The 20,865-nt window shown below is 30.2% G+C and overlaps 5 protein-coding genes across 5 annotated transcripts; 2 read left to right on the top strand and 3 right to left on the bottom strand.

The window, feature by feature from the left end:
* The first annotated feature begins 551 nt into the window (after nt 1-551).
* Nucleotides 552-3,619, top strand: LOC109595837 (trafficking protein particle complex subunit 12). Its single transcript, XM_020011263.2, has 8 exons — nt 552-962; nt 1,012-1,188; nt 1,244-1,377; nt 1,927-2,131; nt 2,193-2,336; nt 2,391-2,581; nt 2,695-2,926; nt 3,004-3,619. The coding sequence occupies exons 1-8, from the start codon at nt 669-671 to the stop codon at nt 3,247-3,249; spliced, it is 1,623 nt and encodes a 540-aa protein (XP_019866822.1). The 5' UTR covers nt 552-668; the 3' UTR covers nt 3,250-3,619.
* A 747-nt stretch (nt 3,620-4,366) lies between these two features.
* On the bottom strand, nt 4,367-11,466 carry LOC109595838 (PX domain-containing protein kinase-like protein). Its single transcript, XM_020011264.2, has 8 exons — nt 11,175-11,466; nt 10,933-11,121; nt 10,702-10,798; nt 10,424-10,650; nt 9,386-9,629; nt 8,795-9,330; nt 8,552-8,711; nt 4,367-8,247 (listed from the first exon to the last, which is right to left on the bottom strand). The coding sequence occupies exons 1-8, from the start codon at nt 11,274-11,276 to the stop codon at nt 8,066-8,068; spliced, it is 1,737 nt and encodes a 578-aa protein (XP_019866823.1). The 5' UTR covers nt 11,277-11,466; the 3' UTR covers nt 4,367-8,065.
* A 3,000-nt stretch (nt 11,467-14,466) lies between these two features.
* On the bottom strand, nt 14,467-14,952 carry LOC109595792 (uncharacterized). Its single transcript, XM_020011211.2, has 2 exons — nt 14,810-14,952; nt 14,467-14,753 (listed from the first exon to the last, which is right to left on the bottom strand). The coding sequence occupies exon 2, from the start codon at nt 14,749-14,751 to the stop codon at nt 14,545-14,547; it is 207 nt and encodes a 68-aa protein (XP_019866770.1). The 5' UTR covers nt 14,752-14,753; nt 14,810-14,952; the 3' UTR covers nt 14,467-14,544.
* A 305-nt stretch (nt 14,953-15,257) lies between these two features.
* On the top strand, nt 15,258-17,119 carry LOC109595791 (receptor expression-enhancing protein 5). The gene is made up of 4 exons (XM_020011210.2): nt 15,258-15,526; nt 15,583-15,815; nt 16,691-16,826; nt 16,884-17,119. Exons 1-4 carry the CDS (start codon nt 15,397-15,399, stop codon nt 16,910-16,912), a joined length of 528 nt encoding a protein of 175 aa, XP_019866769.1. The 5' UTR covers nt 15,258-15,396; the 3' UTR covers nt 16,913-17,119.
* Nucleotides 17,120-17,158: 39 nt separating this feature from the next.
* On the bottom strand, nt 17,159-20,518 carry LOC109595788 (sorting nexin-2). The gene is made up of 9 exons (XM_020011208.2): nt 20,358-20,518; nt 20,108-20,260; nt 19,721-19,967; nt 18,982-19,140; nt 18,800-18,921; nt 18,536-18,742; nt 18,246-18,482; nt 18,040-18,192; nt 17,159-17,983 (listed from the first exon to the last, which is right to left on the bottom strand). Exons 1-9 carry the CDS (start codon nt 20,451-20,453, stop codon nt 17,933-17,935), a joined length of 1,425 nt encoding a protein of 474 aa, XP_019866767.1. The 5' UTR covers nt 20,454-20,518; the 3' UTR covers nt 17,159-17,932.
* Nucleotides 20,519-20,865: the final 347 nt, after the last annotated feature.

The following is a 20,865-nucleotide window of genomic DNA, read 5'->3' as shown; positions in this document are numbered from 1 at the left end:
ACTAGTTTGTATGATGGATAAAATTTCTGTTTAAGTTTACCCTTTTTTATAAATAAATAAAATTTTAAAGTTTTTTAATTTCTAACACAAATTATGCACTATGTTTATTAATATATATTTTATTTAAAGAAAATATAAATTTTCTCATAAGTAAATAAGAATACAATAATCAAAAAGACATAAATAAATTTTAATAATATAAAATAAAAAAATATCTCCCTAACCTAAATATTGTAAACCTAAATAAATAAAATTAACATGTTATCTTCGGTTGAGAAATATATATTTTTTTTTCAATTCCAAGTCAAAAATAAAGAAATAAATTATTAAATCGTAGCCATTGTCATCTTTCGATTTTCGACAATTTAAACCACCGCTAATTAAATTATTTATTATTTCTATCATTTTTACTGGTGTGTCGAAAGTTTTCTTTTTCTGGTGTTATTTTAAATAAAAAAAATTCGTTACATCGCTGGTACATAACACGTTTGTTTGTATTCTAGTTACACCTTTGAATCGATTAGTGTGTTGGCAACGTTGAATGACAGGTTTTCTATGGAATGACAACCAGATAAATAAAAGCAATCTGTCACATTACTTCCCTGAGTACAATGCAGAATAAAAAATACGTAAATAAATCAAACAAGTGTTGTTTATGATAACAGAAAATGTCCGAGACTCCAGCACCATCACTAAGTCAATATTTCGGATCCGAAGAACATAAACAAGAATCAGAAACATCAAATGACATTCTAGAAACGTCTAATAGAATAACTAACTTAAAACTTGATGATAGCATTAAAGATCAGCCGAAAAATGAGCCAGAGGTCTGCCGGATCTTTGCTGAGGCAATGCCACCAGCCAAGGACTCGACTGCTGCCTTTTTCGATCTCATAGGTAATTCACATACCACAGCAACCAATGGTTTAATATCAGATCTTGGTATTTCTACTAACAATGATGTAAGTTATTTACTGTACAATAAATTTGTTTTTAATAATTTGGTTTTAGGATACATTTAGTCCCAGAGCAAGTATTACATCGGAGGGAGATCGAAGAAGAGATGCTTGGATACCATGTGAAAGAACAAGACTTTGTTTAATTGCAAGTGCCACTGCAACACCAGGCACTTATTTTGTTGAAAGAGAAATGTTGACTATGCCTGGAGTTTTACTAGAAGAAGATCTTGTAATTATATTTAATGTTTTTATTTACATATTTCACTCATTTTGGTAATTATTAGGGTGACAGTGTTGGAGAAGCTGTTTCAATGTGCCTTGGTGAAGCAGAGGCTGCTCAGAGGCGTGTTCTGACTGCAGGAGATGTTACACAGGATGAAAGGGGCCTTCGAGAATTAGTACAAGCTGGAGCTTACAGGTAACTATTAAAAAAGTCATTATTAAATTCACACATATACATTGCATAGGAGATTGCAAATGGAATCCTATTGGAACACATAATTAGAATTGAACTTTTTTTATATAGGTCACAAGACAAAAAAGCTAAGTCATATTTCTATTATTCTGTTATTATTAGAACTTTCACTATGGAAGTTACCATATATATATATATATATATATATATATATATATATATATATGATTAATAAAATGAAATGTTCATTATTCTATTATAAAAAGACTCCAATTTGTTAGATAAGGTTTGGACCTTTATTTCACTTATTTAGTAATAAATATATATCTTCAGTTATATCATTCAGGATAATTATTCTGAACATATACTAAGAGCATCTCAAACTATTTTGTAATGAAGATAAAACAAAATAATTGAGAATTGTTAAAGAAATTAGTAGTAAACTTAAAAAAAATTTAGAATGTACTATATTACAATTATCTACTTATAATTACACAATATATTTATACTAGTAATTTCTAACAATATAATCGAAATATTAATATATTGTAGGGCGGCAATTAATTTAACTTCGCGACTGCTCACGATTTATGGTCAAGGACGAGGTAGATCTGGATTCCAGACGAAACACTCGCCACACTCGTTACAACTTTGGTTCACAAGAATAGCACTTTTGGTGAAAACAAAAGCCTTTAATGTTGCTCAAGCTGAGGCAGAACCTTTTGGTCAACTGGATAAACCAGATATTTATTATCAGGTTAGTACTAATGTACAACTCAATGTTAGAATTATAGTCATAATACCGTTTCTATTTACAGTTTTATCCGGAAATGTATAAAGGTAGACAGGGATCAATAGCAACGTTTTCATTTCGTTTGTTATTAGGGGAGTTGCCAATGCACTGCGGAAAACCAAAGGAATCCCTTACAAAGTTATTTAATTTACTCGCAGTAGTGAGACAGGTACAGAAAATTTGAAATAATTGTTGAACTCTTAATATGTTTTATACTTTTTAGATTTTAAATAATTTGAAACATGGTCTATGTGAAGATGGAAATCCAATGGAAATCACTGAGTCAGACAGGAGTGATTCTGTAAAATTGTGGACAGGGAGAGAGGCTAGAGTTATGCATTCTATAATTAATTGTGGTTTGGCTTTAAAAGATTATGAATTGGCCATGGATATTCTTGGACAACTGATTGAGAGGTATTTAATTTGAATATTAACCTTATTAGAATATATTTTATTTGACGATTTGAAAGTGATATGCTCATTTTTTATTTATTCTTCGTTTATGGATTTAATTTTTTTCATTTTAGGGACCATGCGCCGAAGTACACATTGTTATCCGCCTTAGGTCGATTACACCTGCAATTGGGCGACATAGCCGGCGCGGAGGTCTGTTTTAACGAAGCGAGGGAACTACGTGAAGGACCACCTGGCATTCGTGAACTAGTGGACAAAGGTCTCTTAGCTGTAGCTCAAAACTGCTTTGATGAAGCTTACACTGCATTCCAACAGGCCAGCACTTTAGAACCTTCCAACATAATGGTAATTAATAATTGGAATTTACTCTGAATTATTAATGGTGTAAACATGTTTATTTTCATCTGATATTTTATTTTTAGATATTGAACAACATGGGCGTATGCCTTCTCTATGGAGGCCACCTAAAAGATGCAATTGCCGTGCTTGAAACCGCGGTTTCCTCTAATCCTGTGCATGCTTTGCAAGAATCACTACTGCTGAACCTTTGCACTCTCTATGACATGGAGTCGTCCAAAGGCCGGATGAAGAAGTGGGCACTGTTGAGGCAAATTTCCCGTTACCAGGCTGACGCGCCCACGTCCATTCTGGAAAAATTATATGGCTAGTTGGTGTTCACATTCTGTGCACTCATGTCTGTGATGCATTTACACATTGAGTTTCCTTGAAGATCTCTTTATTCCTATGGAAAAGCTTAAGAATGTTGCAAGTGGCACTGCTTTAATGTTATATGTTACAACACTATACAGTGAAAAAGGAATCCTCATGTCCCATTGAAAGTGCTGCAATTACGAGGAATATGGGAAAGAAAACATATATTTGCATATACATTTTTCCATAAGTTAACAATGGATTATTTAGTATATATTACAAAATTTTTATACAGTAAAATGCACTGTTTGTTGAACATAACGCAGGACTATCGGCAAACTTTTATGTCTAAAACATATTTTTCAATATATTATATCCTTTTATTTCTACAGTTGTTTATAACGAATTGACGTTAAAATTAATGCGGGATTTTGGGGCGTTCCTCTCTATTCGTTCATAATGTTACGAGTTTTATGTGTTCGGGAGATAGAATGCTGATCAAGTCCATTATTTAATTATGCTGTATTGGACAGTATTAAATAAATGACTAGTTTTTAAAGGAAAAAGCCGACAGAAAATAGTTACAATGCTCAATGCATATGAGAAAAAGACAATAATACAGTTTTATAAATAGGTATTTATTTCACTCATTAATTTATTAAAAAATGTTAAGGAAAGCTAAGTAATTTAAACAATTCGTCTATTACTAGTAACGTGATTCATTAACTATTCTATATTATCTCTTATCTTTTCATAAAACAAAAATGTCGCAAAACTTTAAATTGTTAAAAATAAATTGTTCTTAAATAAACATGGAGCTAACCGTTTGTCATATTAAAAAATTCATTTCCAATAAATTTAATATGATTGTAAATTTTGAGGTACATGAAATTCAAATAATTTTAAAATACGAGGTGAGTAATCAAATGTAAGCTTCAGGATACAGTAATTTGTGTAATTTACACTGTGAAGAGACAAGGCAGAAGTTATATGTTATAAACATGTAGATCATACTTTAATTCAATTCTACATGATACCCAATCCACAAATTTCGCCTTGTTTTTTCAATCAGTAAATTATTTTTATCTACTGCAGAAGAATATTAAGTAAATATGCATCTTCAAATTTCACCTCAAGTTTAAATTCACAATATCAAATTAACACAATTCATAGAAAAAAGTTAATATTAAAATACAAAATTTTAAAGAAAAGTCAACGGTTTACCGTCAATTTACTTCTCAGTGTGAAACAATGGCCGTGGTGCAAAGGACAGTAGTCGGTGCCAGCCGACCGATTGCTGTAACGAAAACAAGTCAATGTATGTTTTATTCGTTTTGTAGTCACATTTATAAAAGTTACAAATTATTTTCACATTTAAATAAAATAAACATACTTCAAATATTAAATAAATCTTAATTTCAATATTTTGCTTATAATTATATAGAATATTCGTAGTTAAAGACAAATAAAACAGTTGTAATATTACAATAAACTATTTTAACATTTTGACATATATTCCAACCAAAATTTGGCACATTCTATTGAACAATAAATAAATAGGATAAAACGTAAGAGTTATATAATAAAAATTAACTCTCTCAATGAATAATAAGTGATGAAGGACAAATTATGGATGATTCAATTTTAAAATCATTATTTGTTATAGAATGAATAATCAAACAATAGGAAAAATAATCAAGTGTAACCATTGTATATTTTTTATGAAGTAAAATTACTGTAATTGTAAATATGAAAAATACTCTGGTTGCCTTAATATTAAAGATGTACTGTATCATACGTTTATATAAAACCATTAAAATAGCATATTTTTATGAACTTCCAGAACCTGTGTAACATTCATTGTAAAGCGCATGAGCTGTTTAGGTTTACTATTTCTGATCCGTAATTAATACTATTATTCAAAAATTCAGTCAATATGCAGAAAAGTCTTGTCTTGCTTGGGAGATAAGGAGCAATATTTTTTATTTTAAATATAAATAGTGACCAAGTGGACGCTTTATACAGAATTGTAATTTATAAAGTTACTTGCGTTTTCTACTAGAAATCTTTTATATTGAAAATATTTACGATTTAGTTGATTTTTATTATATTTATATAATTTAATCGAATAAATGTGATATTATAATTTAAACTCTACATTTTTTATCTTATTAATATTATTGTAATACATGTTGTCGAATTGGGATCTCTGGGTTTAATGTGCTAGTGCTCAAGTGCATTCATTGCAATTTGGTAAGTAAATTTTTTAATAAATGGTCTAAAGAAACTTATTTGTTTTAACAATTTTATTAATAAAATGAATCACTGACAGTACTTTTATCCGAGCTTCATTCCATACATGAAGAAATTGAAAAACATGGTGCACTAAAATTGATTCAGTTGTATAACAATTTTTAAAATAAAATTTAAATTGAACACTTGTATTCGTAAATTTTTTAATAATCCCTTTTATAAAATACTGTCGTATCGCAGTTAGTAACGTACATAAATATTCAACAACTTAGAAAATTAGAAATTATCGAGTAATACTTGTTTCCTAATAAATACTTACCATAAAAACCAAATATTACTGAAAACTTTACTGAATTGTAACATGCAATTATCATTAATAGATTCTTTAAACACTTTTTGTTATCTATATATTTTCCCATTTCGAAAGAATCACATACATTTATGTCAAATTTAACTGTAATCTTATGTGGGATCGTGTAAGCATAAATTATTGTTATATTATAATGTTTAGATGTCTCATTTTTCTAATAATAGTATCTCGTACAATGTTTACTGTTAACGCAAATGGCTGTATCTCAAAATATTAAAGCATTATATTTATAACATATTTTTATAGATAATACAAAAGTATTTTCATCGCACGTTTTACAAATAAATGTGGTATTTTATTAGCATTGTAAATCACACTTGTTGCAATTAATTTATTGTGATTGTAAGAGCATTAACATATTTTAATAAATACTTGAAAAAAAATAATGTATTAATGTTTATTTCATAATTCATTTCACAGATTAGTGGATCTTACTACATTTTTTATAACTACAGCTCGTTTCATTAGTTTTATAAATTACATTTTTACATTACTAAAATAAATATACACCAATACTAAATAAATTTTTATTTCAATATTTTGCTTATAATTAATTTATACAGAGAATATTCACACTTAAAATCAAATAAAACTGACTAGTTATAATATTACAATAAACAATTTTAACATTTTGGCATAATATGTTATATACAAGCAAAACCTAATGGATTGGCACAGTCGATTGAAAAATAAAGGGGATAAAATCTAAAAGCTTCTTGTACATAAAAATAAACCATTAACATGTCAATGAATAATACTTTTAAAATGATCACAATTATCACAAATTATACAAACTTAATAAACTGAATAACTTGTGAAACATCTACATACATAAAAAATCTGCGCAAATATGTACCTAGGTAAACCCTGTAAATTCAATTGAATAAATAAGAATATTTGAGTTTAATTACATCTTGTATTGTGTCTAAATGGTGTTTGAGTACAAATATTAAAATAGAGATTACATCTTATAGAGTTTTTCAATTAAAATAGTGACACACAATACTACCTTTTGTAATCAATTTTTCACGCATTTTAAAGATAAAATCAGTTTTTGGTAATTAAACACTTCAAATAAAAATATACAGATCCTTTTAAGATAATATTAATTATTTGTTTACAATCAATTGGCATTAAACATGAATAATTATGAATATATATATTTCATACATTTAAAATGGACCCACAGGTTTTGTCATAGTGCAATGTATCACATGTGCAACATATAGTGTATCATATTTTATATCTAAATCACACTCTTTATTTTATAAAGGAAGCTTTTCATACAAAAGGGTAAAATTACGCTAATTAGAAGCCAGTGAACATTTATAGACAGAAATTGATAAATTATATTTTTAGAACATTAAATTTAACTAATACACTCATGGTAACACATTTTATATAAATTTGGAGCGGGGTGTACATCTTTGACTATTGACCACAACTCACTTTTATGTAACCTGAATATATTGACATTCACACAATCATAGCCATTAACCTATACAAGTTCTAGTTAAGACTTTAACATTCCACATTACATTAAAAAACCTTCCATGAAAATTTATACAAGTTTATGAGAACATAATAATAGTAGTAATTTCATGAAAAGAATGCTTATAGTTTAACTATTGCAATTTCTTTGAAAAGTAGATTTATTCACATTTAAAATTATTATTTAAATTTTAATCTCACTGATTAAATCAGTCACACAATTAAAAATAATATAATAACAATAATTTGCTTTCAATTTTGGTGTAGTATATAAAAAACTTCAAAATACAAAGAATAGGAGTAGCCTCCTAGAAGTAACTAAAATTATTTTACAAAAACAAGTAACAATTTCCTAAAATACCTTAACGTCAATGAGTCTTTTCAACAGTCTTTTTTATGTTACATTAAATGTCAACGTTATAATTTTTTTTACAATCAAAACAATATTGGGCAACATTTGGTGTAATTAAACATTGTAAAAAATTTGCATTTTATGATAAAATTAAAAATTGTCGACAATAAAATGCTATTAATATCGAAACTGTAACAAAGAAAAATGAATCATAAGAAATCGGTACTATATTGTTTCTAATCATATGACTGACATATGATGGAGTCCTCATCGACTTGCCAAATTGTCGTATGCTCATAAAGCTCCGGCTATATCTATAACGAAAATCAGAGTAATAATTTTTATCTACAGGGGCTACAGTTGGTTCTCAATTTGGTACTTTGGTCTTACGCAGTGAGGATTTATTAAAGTTACAAATGGCTCCCAGCAGAGCAGAACGTTCCTCTCCCTGATTAGTCTGCAAAGGATTAATTCCGGGGGCGTGTCCGTTCGCAGTGGGCGCATCAAGGGGTGGTGGAGGAGGTGGAGGAGGTGAAGGCATACTCGCACCTGATTGATTACATTTCAACAGTAAATAAATATTCGTAAATTTTACACACAAATTGTAATTTTGAAACTAAATAAATACATGTAATAAATTAATAATGTTTGGAATGCGTTAACGACAAATATCTGAACTGCATGCATCTATGAAAAATAGTAAAACGAGAGGGGGGGTGTGTTGTTTTGCACAAATTACATTACATGACCCTTGGTTCTAGTCTAAACATGGATGTAGTATGGATTTAAAAAAGCTGTGAAGAGGTCAAGACACTGAAGAGGTAGATCGAAACACAAATTTAATCAAATTTACCAGAAGGAGGTGTGGATGTGCCAACAGAAGCTGTGGCACTGCTGTTCACACTGTCAGATCTATCTCCTCCATTAGTTCCATTGGTCTTTTCACAAAGTGAATCCTGCCTATGCTCCTTAATACTCTTCTGTCTTTCTTTGGCTAAATACCGTTCATGTTTCTAAAATAAAATAATGTCGTTAATTATCAAACAATTTTGAAAAAAAAAAAATACAATAAAAACATTAAAATAAAAATACTGACAAGCTTATTTCTCTGTTTCTTCTTCTCCTCTTCTGAGCTCATCATCTCCTGGACTTTAACCAACCGTTTCTGGCTACGCACCATTTTCTGTTCTTCTGTAAGTCTGTCCTCCATATGTTTTGTAGCGACCTTTAAACGTTCCTTTGCACCGCTGGGAATCTTAAAATGGTACTTTTCTCCCGGCGGTAGTTTCTCTCCCACTACATGGAAGAAGGGATTGTTTAACAGACCGTCAATTGTAGGAAGTCCTGCTTTGCATGCATCTGCAGATAATATTGACTCCAAAACGCGCCGTAAATCATCTGAAGCAATGTCCGGAATTGTGTCTACTACACTTTCATGCAATGGCGAGCCGAATGCCATTTCATAGATAGTATGACCAAAACAGTAAACGTCGATAGCTTCTAGTGTGCTGATTTTGCGGTGCTGCATAAAGTACGGACGATAGAAGGATGGCACCCCAAGAACACCATTCTCGATATCCAGCAATTTTACACGGTCATTTTCTATAACTATGTTACCCGTGTGTAGGTGACCTGATAATATTAAATAAACATAGGAAAAGATTTTTTAGATATTGATATTTCTTACCATAAGGGAAGCCTTTTTCTTGTAGGAATTTTAGTGCCTCAAGTATTTGCCTTCCATATAGCGCCACCTGGTTAAGGTTCAATGGTTTGTGACCTTTGGGATTACCGTATTTTTTCAGGAATGATTGTTGTGGTTTACTATTACACAACATGTCGCGAACTGTGCCATTTTTATTACTTTTTCGAACTACAAGGCCACCAATGTCTGTACACAAACACAGATCAATGGAATGTATGTAAGGGTGCTAAAATCAAAACAAAAATGGGCATCAAATATAACATATAATCACATACAGTACCAAAAATGCTCTTCGTGTCTGGATATTGTAAGAGATGGATGCACGACAAAGAGGGAAAAATTTTGCCCGGTAGTAGGAATCCCCATTCTCAGAGACAATGCGCCGTGCTAGTGCGCGTTTGCGCACAATATAAATGCGAATGCATTTAGTAACTCTCCATATGCGATATTAAAAACAAAAATAAGTATTCTAAAAATAAAGTTCTTTTTTCAAAATAAAAATGTATCCCAAAAATTAAATAAAATAAATAAATGCATAAGTAAAAAAAACTAAAAATAATTAAATAAAGTGTTCAAAGACACCGACTCGTCTGCGGAGACGAACCGCATGCTAAACGCAGCAAAACCAAATGATCCCCTACAGTCAGTCCGGCCCGCCCACATAATTGCATGTATATCTTTCTTTTTTATTTACAAAGGGGTATTGATGTTCCGTCTCAATATGCGAGTAGACACGTTCATCATTTTTGATACTGTATATTGGTAATTCTGTGATGGAAAAATTGAAGCCACTGAAATTGTTTATATGTTGTATATGAAAAGATTAAATTACCAATTAAATTACATTCACATTTCAAATTGTAAAATAGCTACATTCTAATAGGATAAATAGTTGACTCCTGTCTTACATCATCATTGTAAAAAAAGTATAATTTTATATTAAATGATGCTTTATACCAAAGTAAACATGTACAATATTTACAGGCTACTGAATATATACTATGTGCTGCCACTACACACCTGAATTTGATTTAGACTTTTAAAGACTGCCTGCATATCTTTATCATCAAGATATTTATCTGGGCCATAATCAGTCCAGCCACCAAGAAATTCCACTTTTGGCATTGTTTTTTGGCGAACTTGATAATAGTGCTTTCTCAATCTCCATCCTACCTCAGCCAGAGGTCCTGCGACCTCCCAGCCAACTTCTCCTCTTAATGCTAATGAAACATGCTGTAGTGCCAATTCTAAAAATTAATCATCTTTATAGGAGAATCAAATATTGTTAATAATTTTACCTCCAAAGGGTTGACAATAATTTGCAGGATCCACGAATGATCGAGCAGGAAGTGAAGACACCAGTATGGGATTCATGAGGATCTTATTTAGATATTTCTAGAATTTAATGAAATATTTTAGTAAAAATGAAACAGTGTTTTTAAAATATGGCAAATTGAAATAATAAGAAAAGATCAATTTATCATTTCTACTGTGTTTGTCACAAAATATTAAGGTATACAAATATTCACCTGCAGGCCCTGTTGTCTTTCACTAATAAAATGTGGTTCCATGTTACCAATAAGTTTTTTTGGAGGAAAATCCAGGGGAATTCCCGAGGTTTGCAAGTAGGAATGTAATTTATAGAAGTCATTGTACCTCTTACTAACTCGCCACGTTTTATCTGAAAATGGGCCCCTATGTACCCTTAAAACAAACTCCTGAAAAACACGATCCTGTAAGGTTTTGCACACCTAATTGGAAAATTATTTACAGTGTGTCCATTGACGTTCCTCCAATTTTCAATAACACATGTTAACGGCTCAGTATCATCTAATAAAACCTTCTTGACAGTTTGCTGCTCAAATATAGCCATTGAACTGGACACATTTGTCTGCGATTATGTTTCAAATCCATTAGATAAATTAATTGTAACAATAACGCCTGTTTATTATCTGTCAGACATCTTTCAATCGAATGACATTTAAAAATTTTCGTAACACCAACCTTAAAACGTCAAAAATTAATTTGTTATTGATTCTCGCTCACAGAAATTAAGAAGTAGATAGATGTTGTTTTCGTATGATCTCTGCGGAATTAGATAAACATAATGCATGTTTGTTTCATGTGACGTATATTTAATTTTTTCTCGAATTTTCCATAATATCTATGAAACACCATGATTTAAACTGTTACCGCGCTAAAGGCTTACAAAACTTATTTCTTATGTTTATTTAGAAGAACTTGCATTATATCAAACAAAATTCATTTTTTTATAAAATACCGTTTAAGCTTATTATTTTAATATAATGTTGCCAGTCTGCATTTTGCCCAGGAAAGAAATACAAGACGTTGATTCAGAACAAGAATTTGAATATAAATCCAATTTCTAATTGCATTCTCGTATATTTTCAATAGGACCATATCCTGTCCAATCAGATAAAATATATATGATTTAAATAGAATTGAATCGGAAATACTCTAACAAGAGAAGTATAAGAATATTTTATGAATTTTTTGTGGCAAATATTATATATTTTTATTTTTCCAAAAATATTATTTGTGAAACTGTTATATATAATAAACCCAGCCGCATTAACCGCTAGCAAACATTTACAATTTATTTCTATTTATTCTACAGAACTATTCAGTGTCTATTATTAAAGTGACCAACTATACTCATTTACTGAGTTTTGTACTCTTTTTTCGCAAACCGTACTCTTTTCAAATCCTGTACTCTGAAAGTACTCATTTGTATAATTTTATACTCATTTGTATTTCTAAAACATTTTTTTAGATTATTTTATTTCAATTTTATTAATTAAATATATCCATTCAATTTTATTAATTAAATAGTAAAATTGAATGGAAAGAAGTTTCTTCAGCAGTCGAATTTGTAATGAATGAAGTAAAAGATATTGTTATTAATGAAATTCGAAGAATAAATTTATATTTAAATGAAGAAAAATTGAAGAAATGGTACGATGAGAAAATAGAACTTGACAAAAGATGGGTAGAAATCTTTCGGCATTTTAGAGTAGAACATATCCCACATGAAAATTTAAAAGTTTTAATAGAAATATCCTTATGTTGTCCAGGCACTAATGCTGCTGTTGAAAGGGTATTTTCACTAGGTAATGATTATTGGAGCAGTGAGAAGTCGCAACTTTCTGTAAAAACATTATCTGCCGTCTTAACAGTCAAATTTAATATACAAAATGAAAGTCGGATGTGGCTACATTATTAGACGAACATCCTCATCTAGCAAAAAAATTCACTCCGAAGAAAAATATGTTTTTAAAAGAAAATAAATTTTTTATCGTTTTTTTTTCTTTTTTTTTTCACCAATGAAATACTAGCAGACTGTACTCTTTTTGAACAAAAAATAGTTGGTCACCTCACTATTGTATCAAAAATTAATATATTCGATGGTACGACGTTATTTAACTTAAAGAAATAAATGAAGTAGTAGGACACTTCCAAGGTGGTTTTAGGTAGCTTAGAGGTTTAGTGTTTCCCAGAATGTCATTAGTCAGTTGGGAAGGCGTTTTAGAGAAACTGGTCCAGGCCGTGGACGCTGCAGGACAGCAATTTAGGATGGATATTTAACATTAACTATTCGAAGATAAAATATCATTACAGTACCTAGTAACGAAGTTACATCAAGCACATAATAAAGTCATAAGTTGGAATATTCTAAGATTTCAAGAAATCAGTCTATTGCAATTGCAGGTCAAAATTGGGATGGTATGAAGTTTTTCAAAACTGGATTAAAAATGATTGGGCAACAATTTTATTAACAAATCCCGATTTAGGTTTCATCCAGATTCTGATAACATGAACATGAAGATCTTGGGCACCGATACCGATCGAAAACCATTCACTTAGACTTAATCTGCGCAGTAAACTCTTCGATCGGTATAGAGGTGGCACAAAAATTGTTTGGGATGGTGTCATTATTAGCGGTAGAACCGACATCATTTTTTTCAAATGAGCTTTTAAAGGTATATCAATATTTAAACACCATTCAACAACCAATTGGACTTGGTCTCCGACTTATGCACGACAATACTCGCCCACATGTCGCGAATGATGTGATAAATTGGATGACCAATGAAAAAAATTGAGGTTTTATTATGGTCAGCACAATTAGCAGACTTAAATCTGATGGAGCATGTGTGTGGGACATGTTTCAAAAAAGAATTTTTCCACAAATGTGTAATATTCAAAACGTCTTTAAGTTTAGAAAGTTATAAACAATCGTTAAGGCCCGTACTTTAATTTGGTTAAAATAAACAAATATAAAATATTAAATTCAGTCTCGAGGTAAAGGTAAAGGTACATTAAAGCTGGAAAAAATTTGATTCATCGATATCACAACCATTCATCTATATACATAGATTTATCGACGTATTTTAGGTGATTTTATTTGCCCTTAAAATTTGTTGCATCTAACATCCAGTTTAAGTATGTATAAGAATAATTTTCACGTACCATCTTTGAAAAAAGAATAAAATAACTTTGTACTTAAAAGTTTCGTTGTGATTGGGTTCATTTACATTATCTACATTTTCAGAAAACCTAATAATTTTGAGTACGAGACATTCTTGTATCGAATGGAAAATTTCGACAGTGAAGCGACAAGTTCTTGTAATATTTTATGTAAGAGAGCTTATCAAAAGATCTATTGAAACTCGAAAAACAAAATTTAGCACAAGAGCTGTAGGAGTTCTGAAAAAAGACGCAAACTTGTGTCAAGTTTTCATTCAAATCGTATCAAAAGATGCAACTTGATATACTTTTTCTTAAACAAATAAATTTTTTAAATATAAGAAACCAAAACTGTCTTTAATTACAAAACAAAGAAAATATATGGACATTTAAACTAAAATTCATGAATACAAGCTGTGTGCTTAATACAGTAATAAAAATACAATAAAAACATACATGCGTAACTATTATTTAAAATTGTTGTTAAAAATTTCTTCATGAAAATGGTATAAGTTATACTCTACTTGCCTTTTACTAGTGCTTGTAAGATTGGATGGTTCACTTAAACAAGAATCTACTGTTTTAAATTATTTATTAATACGTTTAGTTTAACATTATGATACATTAAAAATTATACTACGATTTACACAAATTTAAGAGGACTGTGCCCTATAGTTCTTGATGTTAGCTAGGACCCAGGCAGGTATCACCAGCATGCCAACGGCGATTGTCACACCATGTACAAACTTTTCAGCCGAGCTGATCTTTTCCTGTGGGGGCCCAGACAGAGCGGACATGTTCCTGGTGCCTTTTACAGCAGACCTCGCAAGGAGTTGGGAAACTTTACCGGTAGCAAACATTTCTACAAACAAAACACATTTAGTGTTTTAGTATTTAGCATAAATAATAAAAACTTACTGAATGTTTAAGACTAAGTTGTTAGGTAATCACTAGGTCGGTTGGTTAAGCAGGGTGTCCTACAGACTGACAGTTTTAAAGTGAAATTAAACTTTTTGTGTTGTCACAACTGATTAGTATTGGCGAACAATTTGAATAACCGTTGCACGGTATAACATCCGTTGTCTATTTTTAAATCATTTATCGCGTTTTTAACCAAATTATAGAAATATTTAATTAGTTCGTGATCAACTGTTGGCTAGAGACGTCAATTAATTTGACAAAAAGGTAGACGGCTTATGATTTATATATATCGCCGCTGAAACATTCGTTCGGTAAGTGTAAAACGGATCTAATTTTATAAAAATCCTCAATATTTAAAAAATGTTTGATTATTCATTAATTTAGTTAGTAATTTTACATTTGTCGTATTGGCGCTTTTGCCTCCATATGTGATGCTGATTGAGAGATATACTCGCAAACCTTTATTTGGTGCACTTTAACCTCTGGCCTTGATTTTAGTCAGTATTAGGACCAGACAGGTAACGGTCTAAAAACCTTCCAACTCTTTTTACTGTCAAAGAAAAAAGTCAAAAGAATTATCTGTGATGGCGGGTAGAGTTAACGAAATTAAGGAACAAATTGCCAAATCCCTTCACGATTCATCAAAACCATGGACTCCGTTATTAAAAAATCTCGAAGTGAAAACAGGAGTAGACAGGCTCTACATATTTTTGGGTATGTTCAATAATTACCCCTTCAGCATCCTCAACTAATCTCGCAATTTCACACAGGTTCTGTGGCCTTAATAGCACTCTGGCTGGTATTTGGCTTCGCTGCACAATTGGTGTGTAACTTTGTTGGATTCTTGTATCCGGCATATGTTTCAATCCGTGCCATCGAGTCCGCAAATAAGGATGATGATACCAAATGGTTGACTTACTGGGTTGTGTTTGCACTCTTTTCCTTGGTAGAATTTTTTGCTGACTTCATAGTAGGATGGTTCCCATTATATTGGCTTATCAAGGTAAGGAATGGTCATGGTTATTTAAAATCATTTCACGTTTTATTTATTAGGTAAACTATAAGTTAGTGCGTATTTTCAGGTAAAAACGCGGTTGGTTAATGGCGCCGTTTTTGGTATAAAATTGCACAGATGTATGTAAGCTTATTAGCAAGGGGGTACTCTTAACAATGCTTAACTTACTATCACTACTTGTTCATATAATTTTAAATTAAAATATTCTTGTAACAAATCAGAAAACCTTAAGTGTATGGTATGTACATTATAAAACTGTTAATCAGTTAACAATTACTTTAAAGTTCATATTTAATTTTAGTTTAAATTGTATTTTTTATTCAAAAAACATTTTATTGTAATTAAGAATGTGTCCCAAAACCGCTCTACGCATATTTATTTCAAAATACATAACAGATATTCATTGAACAGATATTTATTGAAAAAAAAGTTTACTGAAATGACAAACGATATATTTTAAATATGTATTTTGTTTTTGCTGACGTCATTAAATAAGCTTGTCTACCGGTTCAAAGTCGGTAAAATGTTCCGTATAATTAAACTACGTGGAAACCATATAATATGTATATCTAATCTATTTTTTTGTATCTAGTGTTTTTAAGTCGCAAAATATGTTTTCGCAGAACCGTTCATAAAGTAATTTTTATGTCGCATCAAGAGAGATATCGTAAAAAATGTTCACTGTTGGTTATAAATAATTTCTCATATCTTCATGGCGAGTTTTGCATGTCTGATAAAAATGTTGTAATCAAGGTTAATGATTCATATTACTCACGAAATTGCATGAAAAACTTATAATTACTAAATTGGAATTAGATGTTCATCAATGTTGGAAGCATTGTACTAAATTACTTTTGTTTTAGTGTCTGTTCTTGGTTTGGTTGATGGTACCTATTGAATTCAATGGATCCTTAGTTCTTTACAAGAAAATCGTTAGACCATACTTCTTGAAACACCAGCAAAGTGTTGACTCTATATTAGACAAGGCTAAAGAAGGAGGTAAGATTTAAATTCTAGAACAAAATATGATTGTGAATAATGTTATCTAATTTTCAGCCCACAAACTTTTGGAAAAGACAGAATGAACGCCTAAAACTCAAAGCTTTTAAAAGACTTTTACTATAATTATTGTGGATTGTTAAATTTTTTTGATGTGTAGTGTTTTTTTTATTTTTGCCACATTATCTCGTATTTTTGAATTGAAAAATTGACACAGAAGGCTTATACAATATATTATATTACACTTTTTAAATTATCAATGTAATGGTTAAAAAATATACTGTTTGGAAATATGTGTGTGTATTTAATAAAGCATAATGTAAAAAAATGCATAAAGATATAATATATATTTATTAATAATAATAATGGAAGCAATAATACATGAGTAATACCTGATTAAATCATGCATTACTAAAAAACTACTAGACAACGTTTGTAATGAAATAAATACATAGAAATCATTTACAATTCTAGTAATATTATACTGAATATAATTATCACATTAAACATAAAAATACATATAAAGCTTAACTCGAGATTATGCAATAAACTATAACAAAAAAGATGAAGGTTGTATGATTTGACCACTGTACAATTAGGCAAAATATTAAACCTAAATTTTATTTTACATATATAAAAAGTTCCCTTTTACAGAAACATGTACAATTCTATTTTTCTACAGTTTTGGCCTCAAATACATCTAATTTGGATAGATTATTTATATAATAAACAAGGATTATTTTAGAAGCAATGAAAATGCACGTTCAACAAAATTCGAAATATACATTTTACACAAATAATTTTGTCATACCAACTTGCATCATTGCACTATTATCATTTTTCCTTATACTCTCTATAATAAGTTTATCATAAAATACTAGAATATTTCGAAAAGATATGTAAGCAATAAAATAGTAAGTACAGTATGTACTTACTTCCAGTAACTTAATAAGACAGTCACAAACTTGAATAATGACAGAATTAAAGTAGTAGTGAAATATGGGACCACTTTTATTTTGGTATTTTATTTGTGTGAGGTATTACTAAATTTCCGGAAATTTCCAATAGGAATGTCGATGCTGCTATTCTTGGCAAATATCCTCTAGTCAGGCAATTGCTTTGGCCTCAGGAAGAAAAGCCTCCCAATATTGAACAAGCTGTGAGAAACAAGTCATGATTTTTTTATGTTCAACATTATAATTGAAATACGTACTTGTGCCTGATGGTTTAGATGATTCTCCAAATACTTGATAAACATAACTTTAAAATCGTTTATTCTACATTTTTCAAATCTTTCCATTTCCCTTTTAATCATCTGTGAAATTTTATCAAAGTTTTCCTGTCCTCTTTCTACTTTGGCTTCCCACTAAAAACAAATATTAATATAATTTGTTTATAAAAATATGTAAAATAATTTACTTCCAGAACTTCAGTGCCAGCTTGATCTAGTTTATCTACTCTATTTGTGAATTCCATTTTCGCTTTCGCCTCGCGTTTTTTGGCCAACATTTGTTGCGAGTGTTGCCAGTGTTGAAACAATTTAGTTCTTTCATGGAAAGCATCTCTAACAGACCCAAGCAAACCTAAATAATCTTTTAAAATTTCACACAGTATAAAAAAGTCTGTATTTGCTTGTTCCATGTGTAACTGTTCAACCTAAACAATAAATATTTGTAACTTACTGCAAAAATATAATTTTACTTTTTTACCTTCTCTTCTGTATCAGCAAGTTGAGACAAAGCTTTGGACAATGAGTTGTGATCCTCGCAGGAGCTTAGAAAGGCTGCGGATCTTGAAACGCCGTTGGTTAAATTGGCGAGCTCTTTCCTGTAAGCGACCATTTGCTCCACATTTGCATGTAATTTTCTTAACTGTGTTTCTAGAGCTTCCACATGGCTCAATGTTTCCTCAAACCACTGTAAATGTAAAATACCTTAAGAACAAATGTCATTTGAATGCAATTCGAATTTTACCGGATCCGTTTCGTCCATTTTGTAAGTTATTTTGTTTACTGTTTCACCTACTTTGTTGAATAGCCTCATAACGCCAGCACTACTTAGAGCAGATGTGTTTGTTGCTTTAGGCAATTCAATATCTGCATAATTTAGAAATAATATAGTCTTGTGATATGCTATTACACTTATCTTTGACTTACCAGCTTCTAGGAACTCTCTAAAATCTGGATCTACAACAAGAATTGGATGTTGGGCAGTCCGTTTTAAATATCTTTCTAAAGCAGCTCTTCTTCTCTCCACAAAATCACCCCCATTTGTACCATTTGTTTCCTGACTAGACATTTTTATTTTTGTCATTCCTATAAAAAATGAAGCATAATGGTTTAACTAATTAACTTGTCTCATATCGATCAATAGAATGAGACACAATATGACCAGAAAAATTATGTTGTATTGTTTAATATTTGTATATTATCTATTGTGGTAGTTATTCATATTAAATTCAAGATTTCCATCAAGTTATATTCCAGATCTTCAAGTGTAAATGTAAATTCTAATTTATAAAAAAATTATCTTTAATAAAATGTTTGTAGTATATAAAACTTTGTTGTTCAATTGTTCAATTTTGATTAATAATAACAAGAGATTAATTATTTTAGTGGACCTTTGGTGTTTTACAATTAAACTGTTCATTTTCTTAGTTATATTTAAAATTTTCATCTTATTATTTTAAAAATGAATTTTGAATATATTCTAATAGAAAATTAAGTAAAATATATACATATAATAATAATGTAATAAACACAAGTGATTAAGGAAATATTTATAAATTTTGTTGCAAACAAAAGTTTGACACCAGATAAGTAATCCTTATCAAAAGTATTATTCTACTGAAGTATAAATAAATGTGTTAATTTATATACTTATTCATATACATACCTATAACACTCTTTTCTGGAGCAGGTGGAATAATTCTACCTACTTTTAAATATTTCTCAGTTAGTTTATCATGTAGTCCAAGAAAATCACTAAATCTGCGTGTTACTGAAAATTCTTTCTTCTTAAATAATCTCATATTGGTTTTGGTAGTGACTCTATATGCCATATAGGCCCCCATTCCATCACCCACTTTCTGCGGCTCTGTGATACTAATATCCAGAAATTCATTTCCACTTTCTGCTTCTTCCTATTTTAATTGAATAAAAGGAAAAAAGTAAAAAGTTATTTTTTGTCTAATCAAATATAAAAAAAATTATATCAATTTTTTAAATTATTAATAATTAAGCTGGCTTATTTGGTGGATGCAGTCAACTTAAACATACTAACCTGTTCCAAATTATCTGTTAAATTATTATCATTGTTTATTGGAATATTCTCAAGTTCACCTTTGGATTCATTAATGTTTATTTTAGACAAATCTGGATCGTCTCCATTGACGATTTCTTCCGGGTCATTATCATCCAATTTCTGTGTTGGGTACTACAAATTAAATAAATGAACAATTTAACTAGAGACAAAAGGTTGAGAACAGGAAAAATATAACTGTTATCACTACAATCAATTGCGGGATAAATACCTGAACTGCGGATACGAATAAGTCGTCAGGCTCTGCATCCTCTTTGTTAATATCTACATTTTCAAAATAAGGGGGAGGTTCCACAGGCTCAGCCATATTTTCACGATATTTATCTTGAACCCGGGCTGACGAAATGACAAATATTAAAAGTTGACAGTAGCTTGGGGAATATTGGATTTCTCTGCGTGGTTGGACAGACTGACGCGAATGTTAACTGTAGGAAACTACTCTAACACTCTATAAGCTAGATTAAACAACTCTAGATGGTTAATTACGCAGGAAACCAACATCTTAAACTTTTTAACCGGATATATTTAATTTTATTTTAGCGGTTGAAAATTTAAATTTAGACATAAAAAACACTTATTTATTTTACATTAATACACGCTTATTAAAGGCAAAAATAAATTCTACTAGGTTTTTCTCTTTTAATTCATACTGATCAACTGTTTATTTAGACGAAGTACAACTGTGGATTTTCTTCGTAAAATTCTCATTAAAAAAGTAA

The sequence above is a fragment of the Aethina tumida genome, chromosome 1, assembly GCF_024364675.1.
Source record: "Aethina tumida isolate Nest 87 chromosome 1, icAetTumi1.1, whole genome shotgun sequence".
Classification (NCBI taxonomy): Eukaryota; Metazoa; Arthropoda; class Insecta; order Coleoptera; family Nitidulidae; genus Aethina; species Aethina tumida.
Note: the sequence above shows the minus strand (reverse complement) of the source record. Positions and strands in the feature narration are given on the sequence as shown.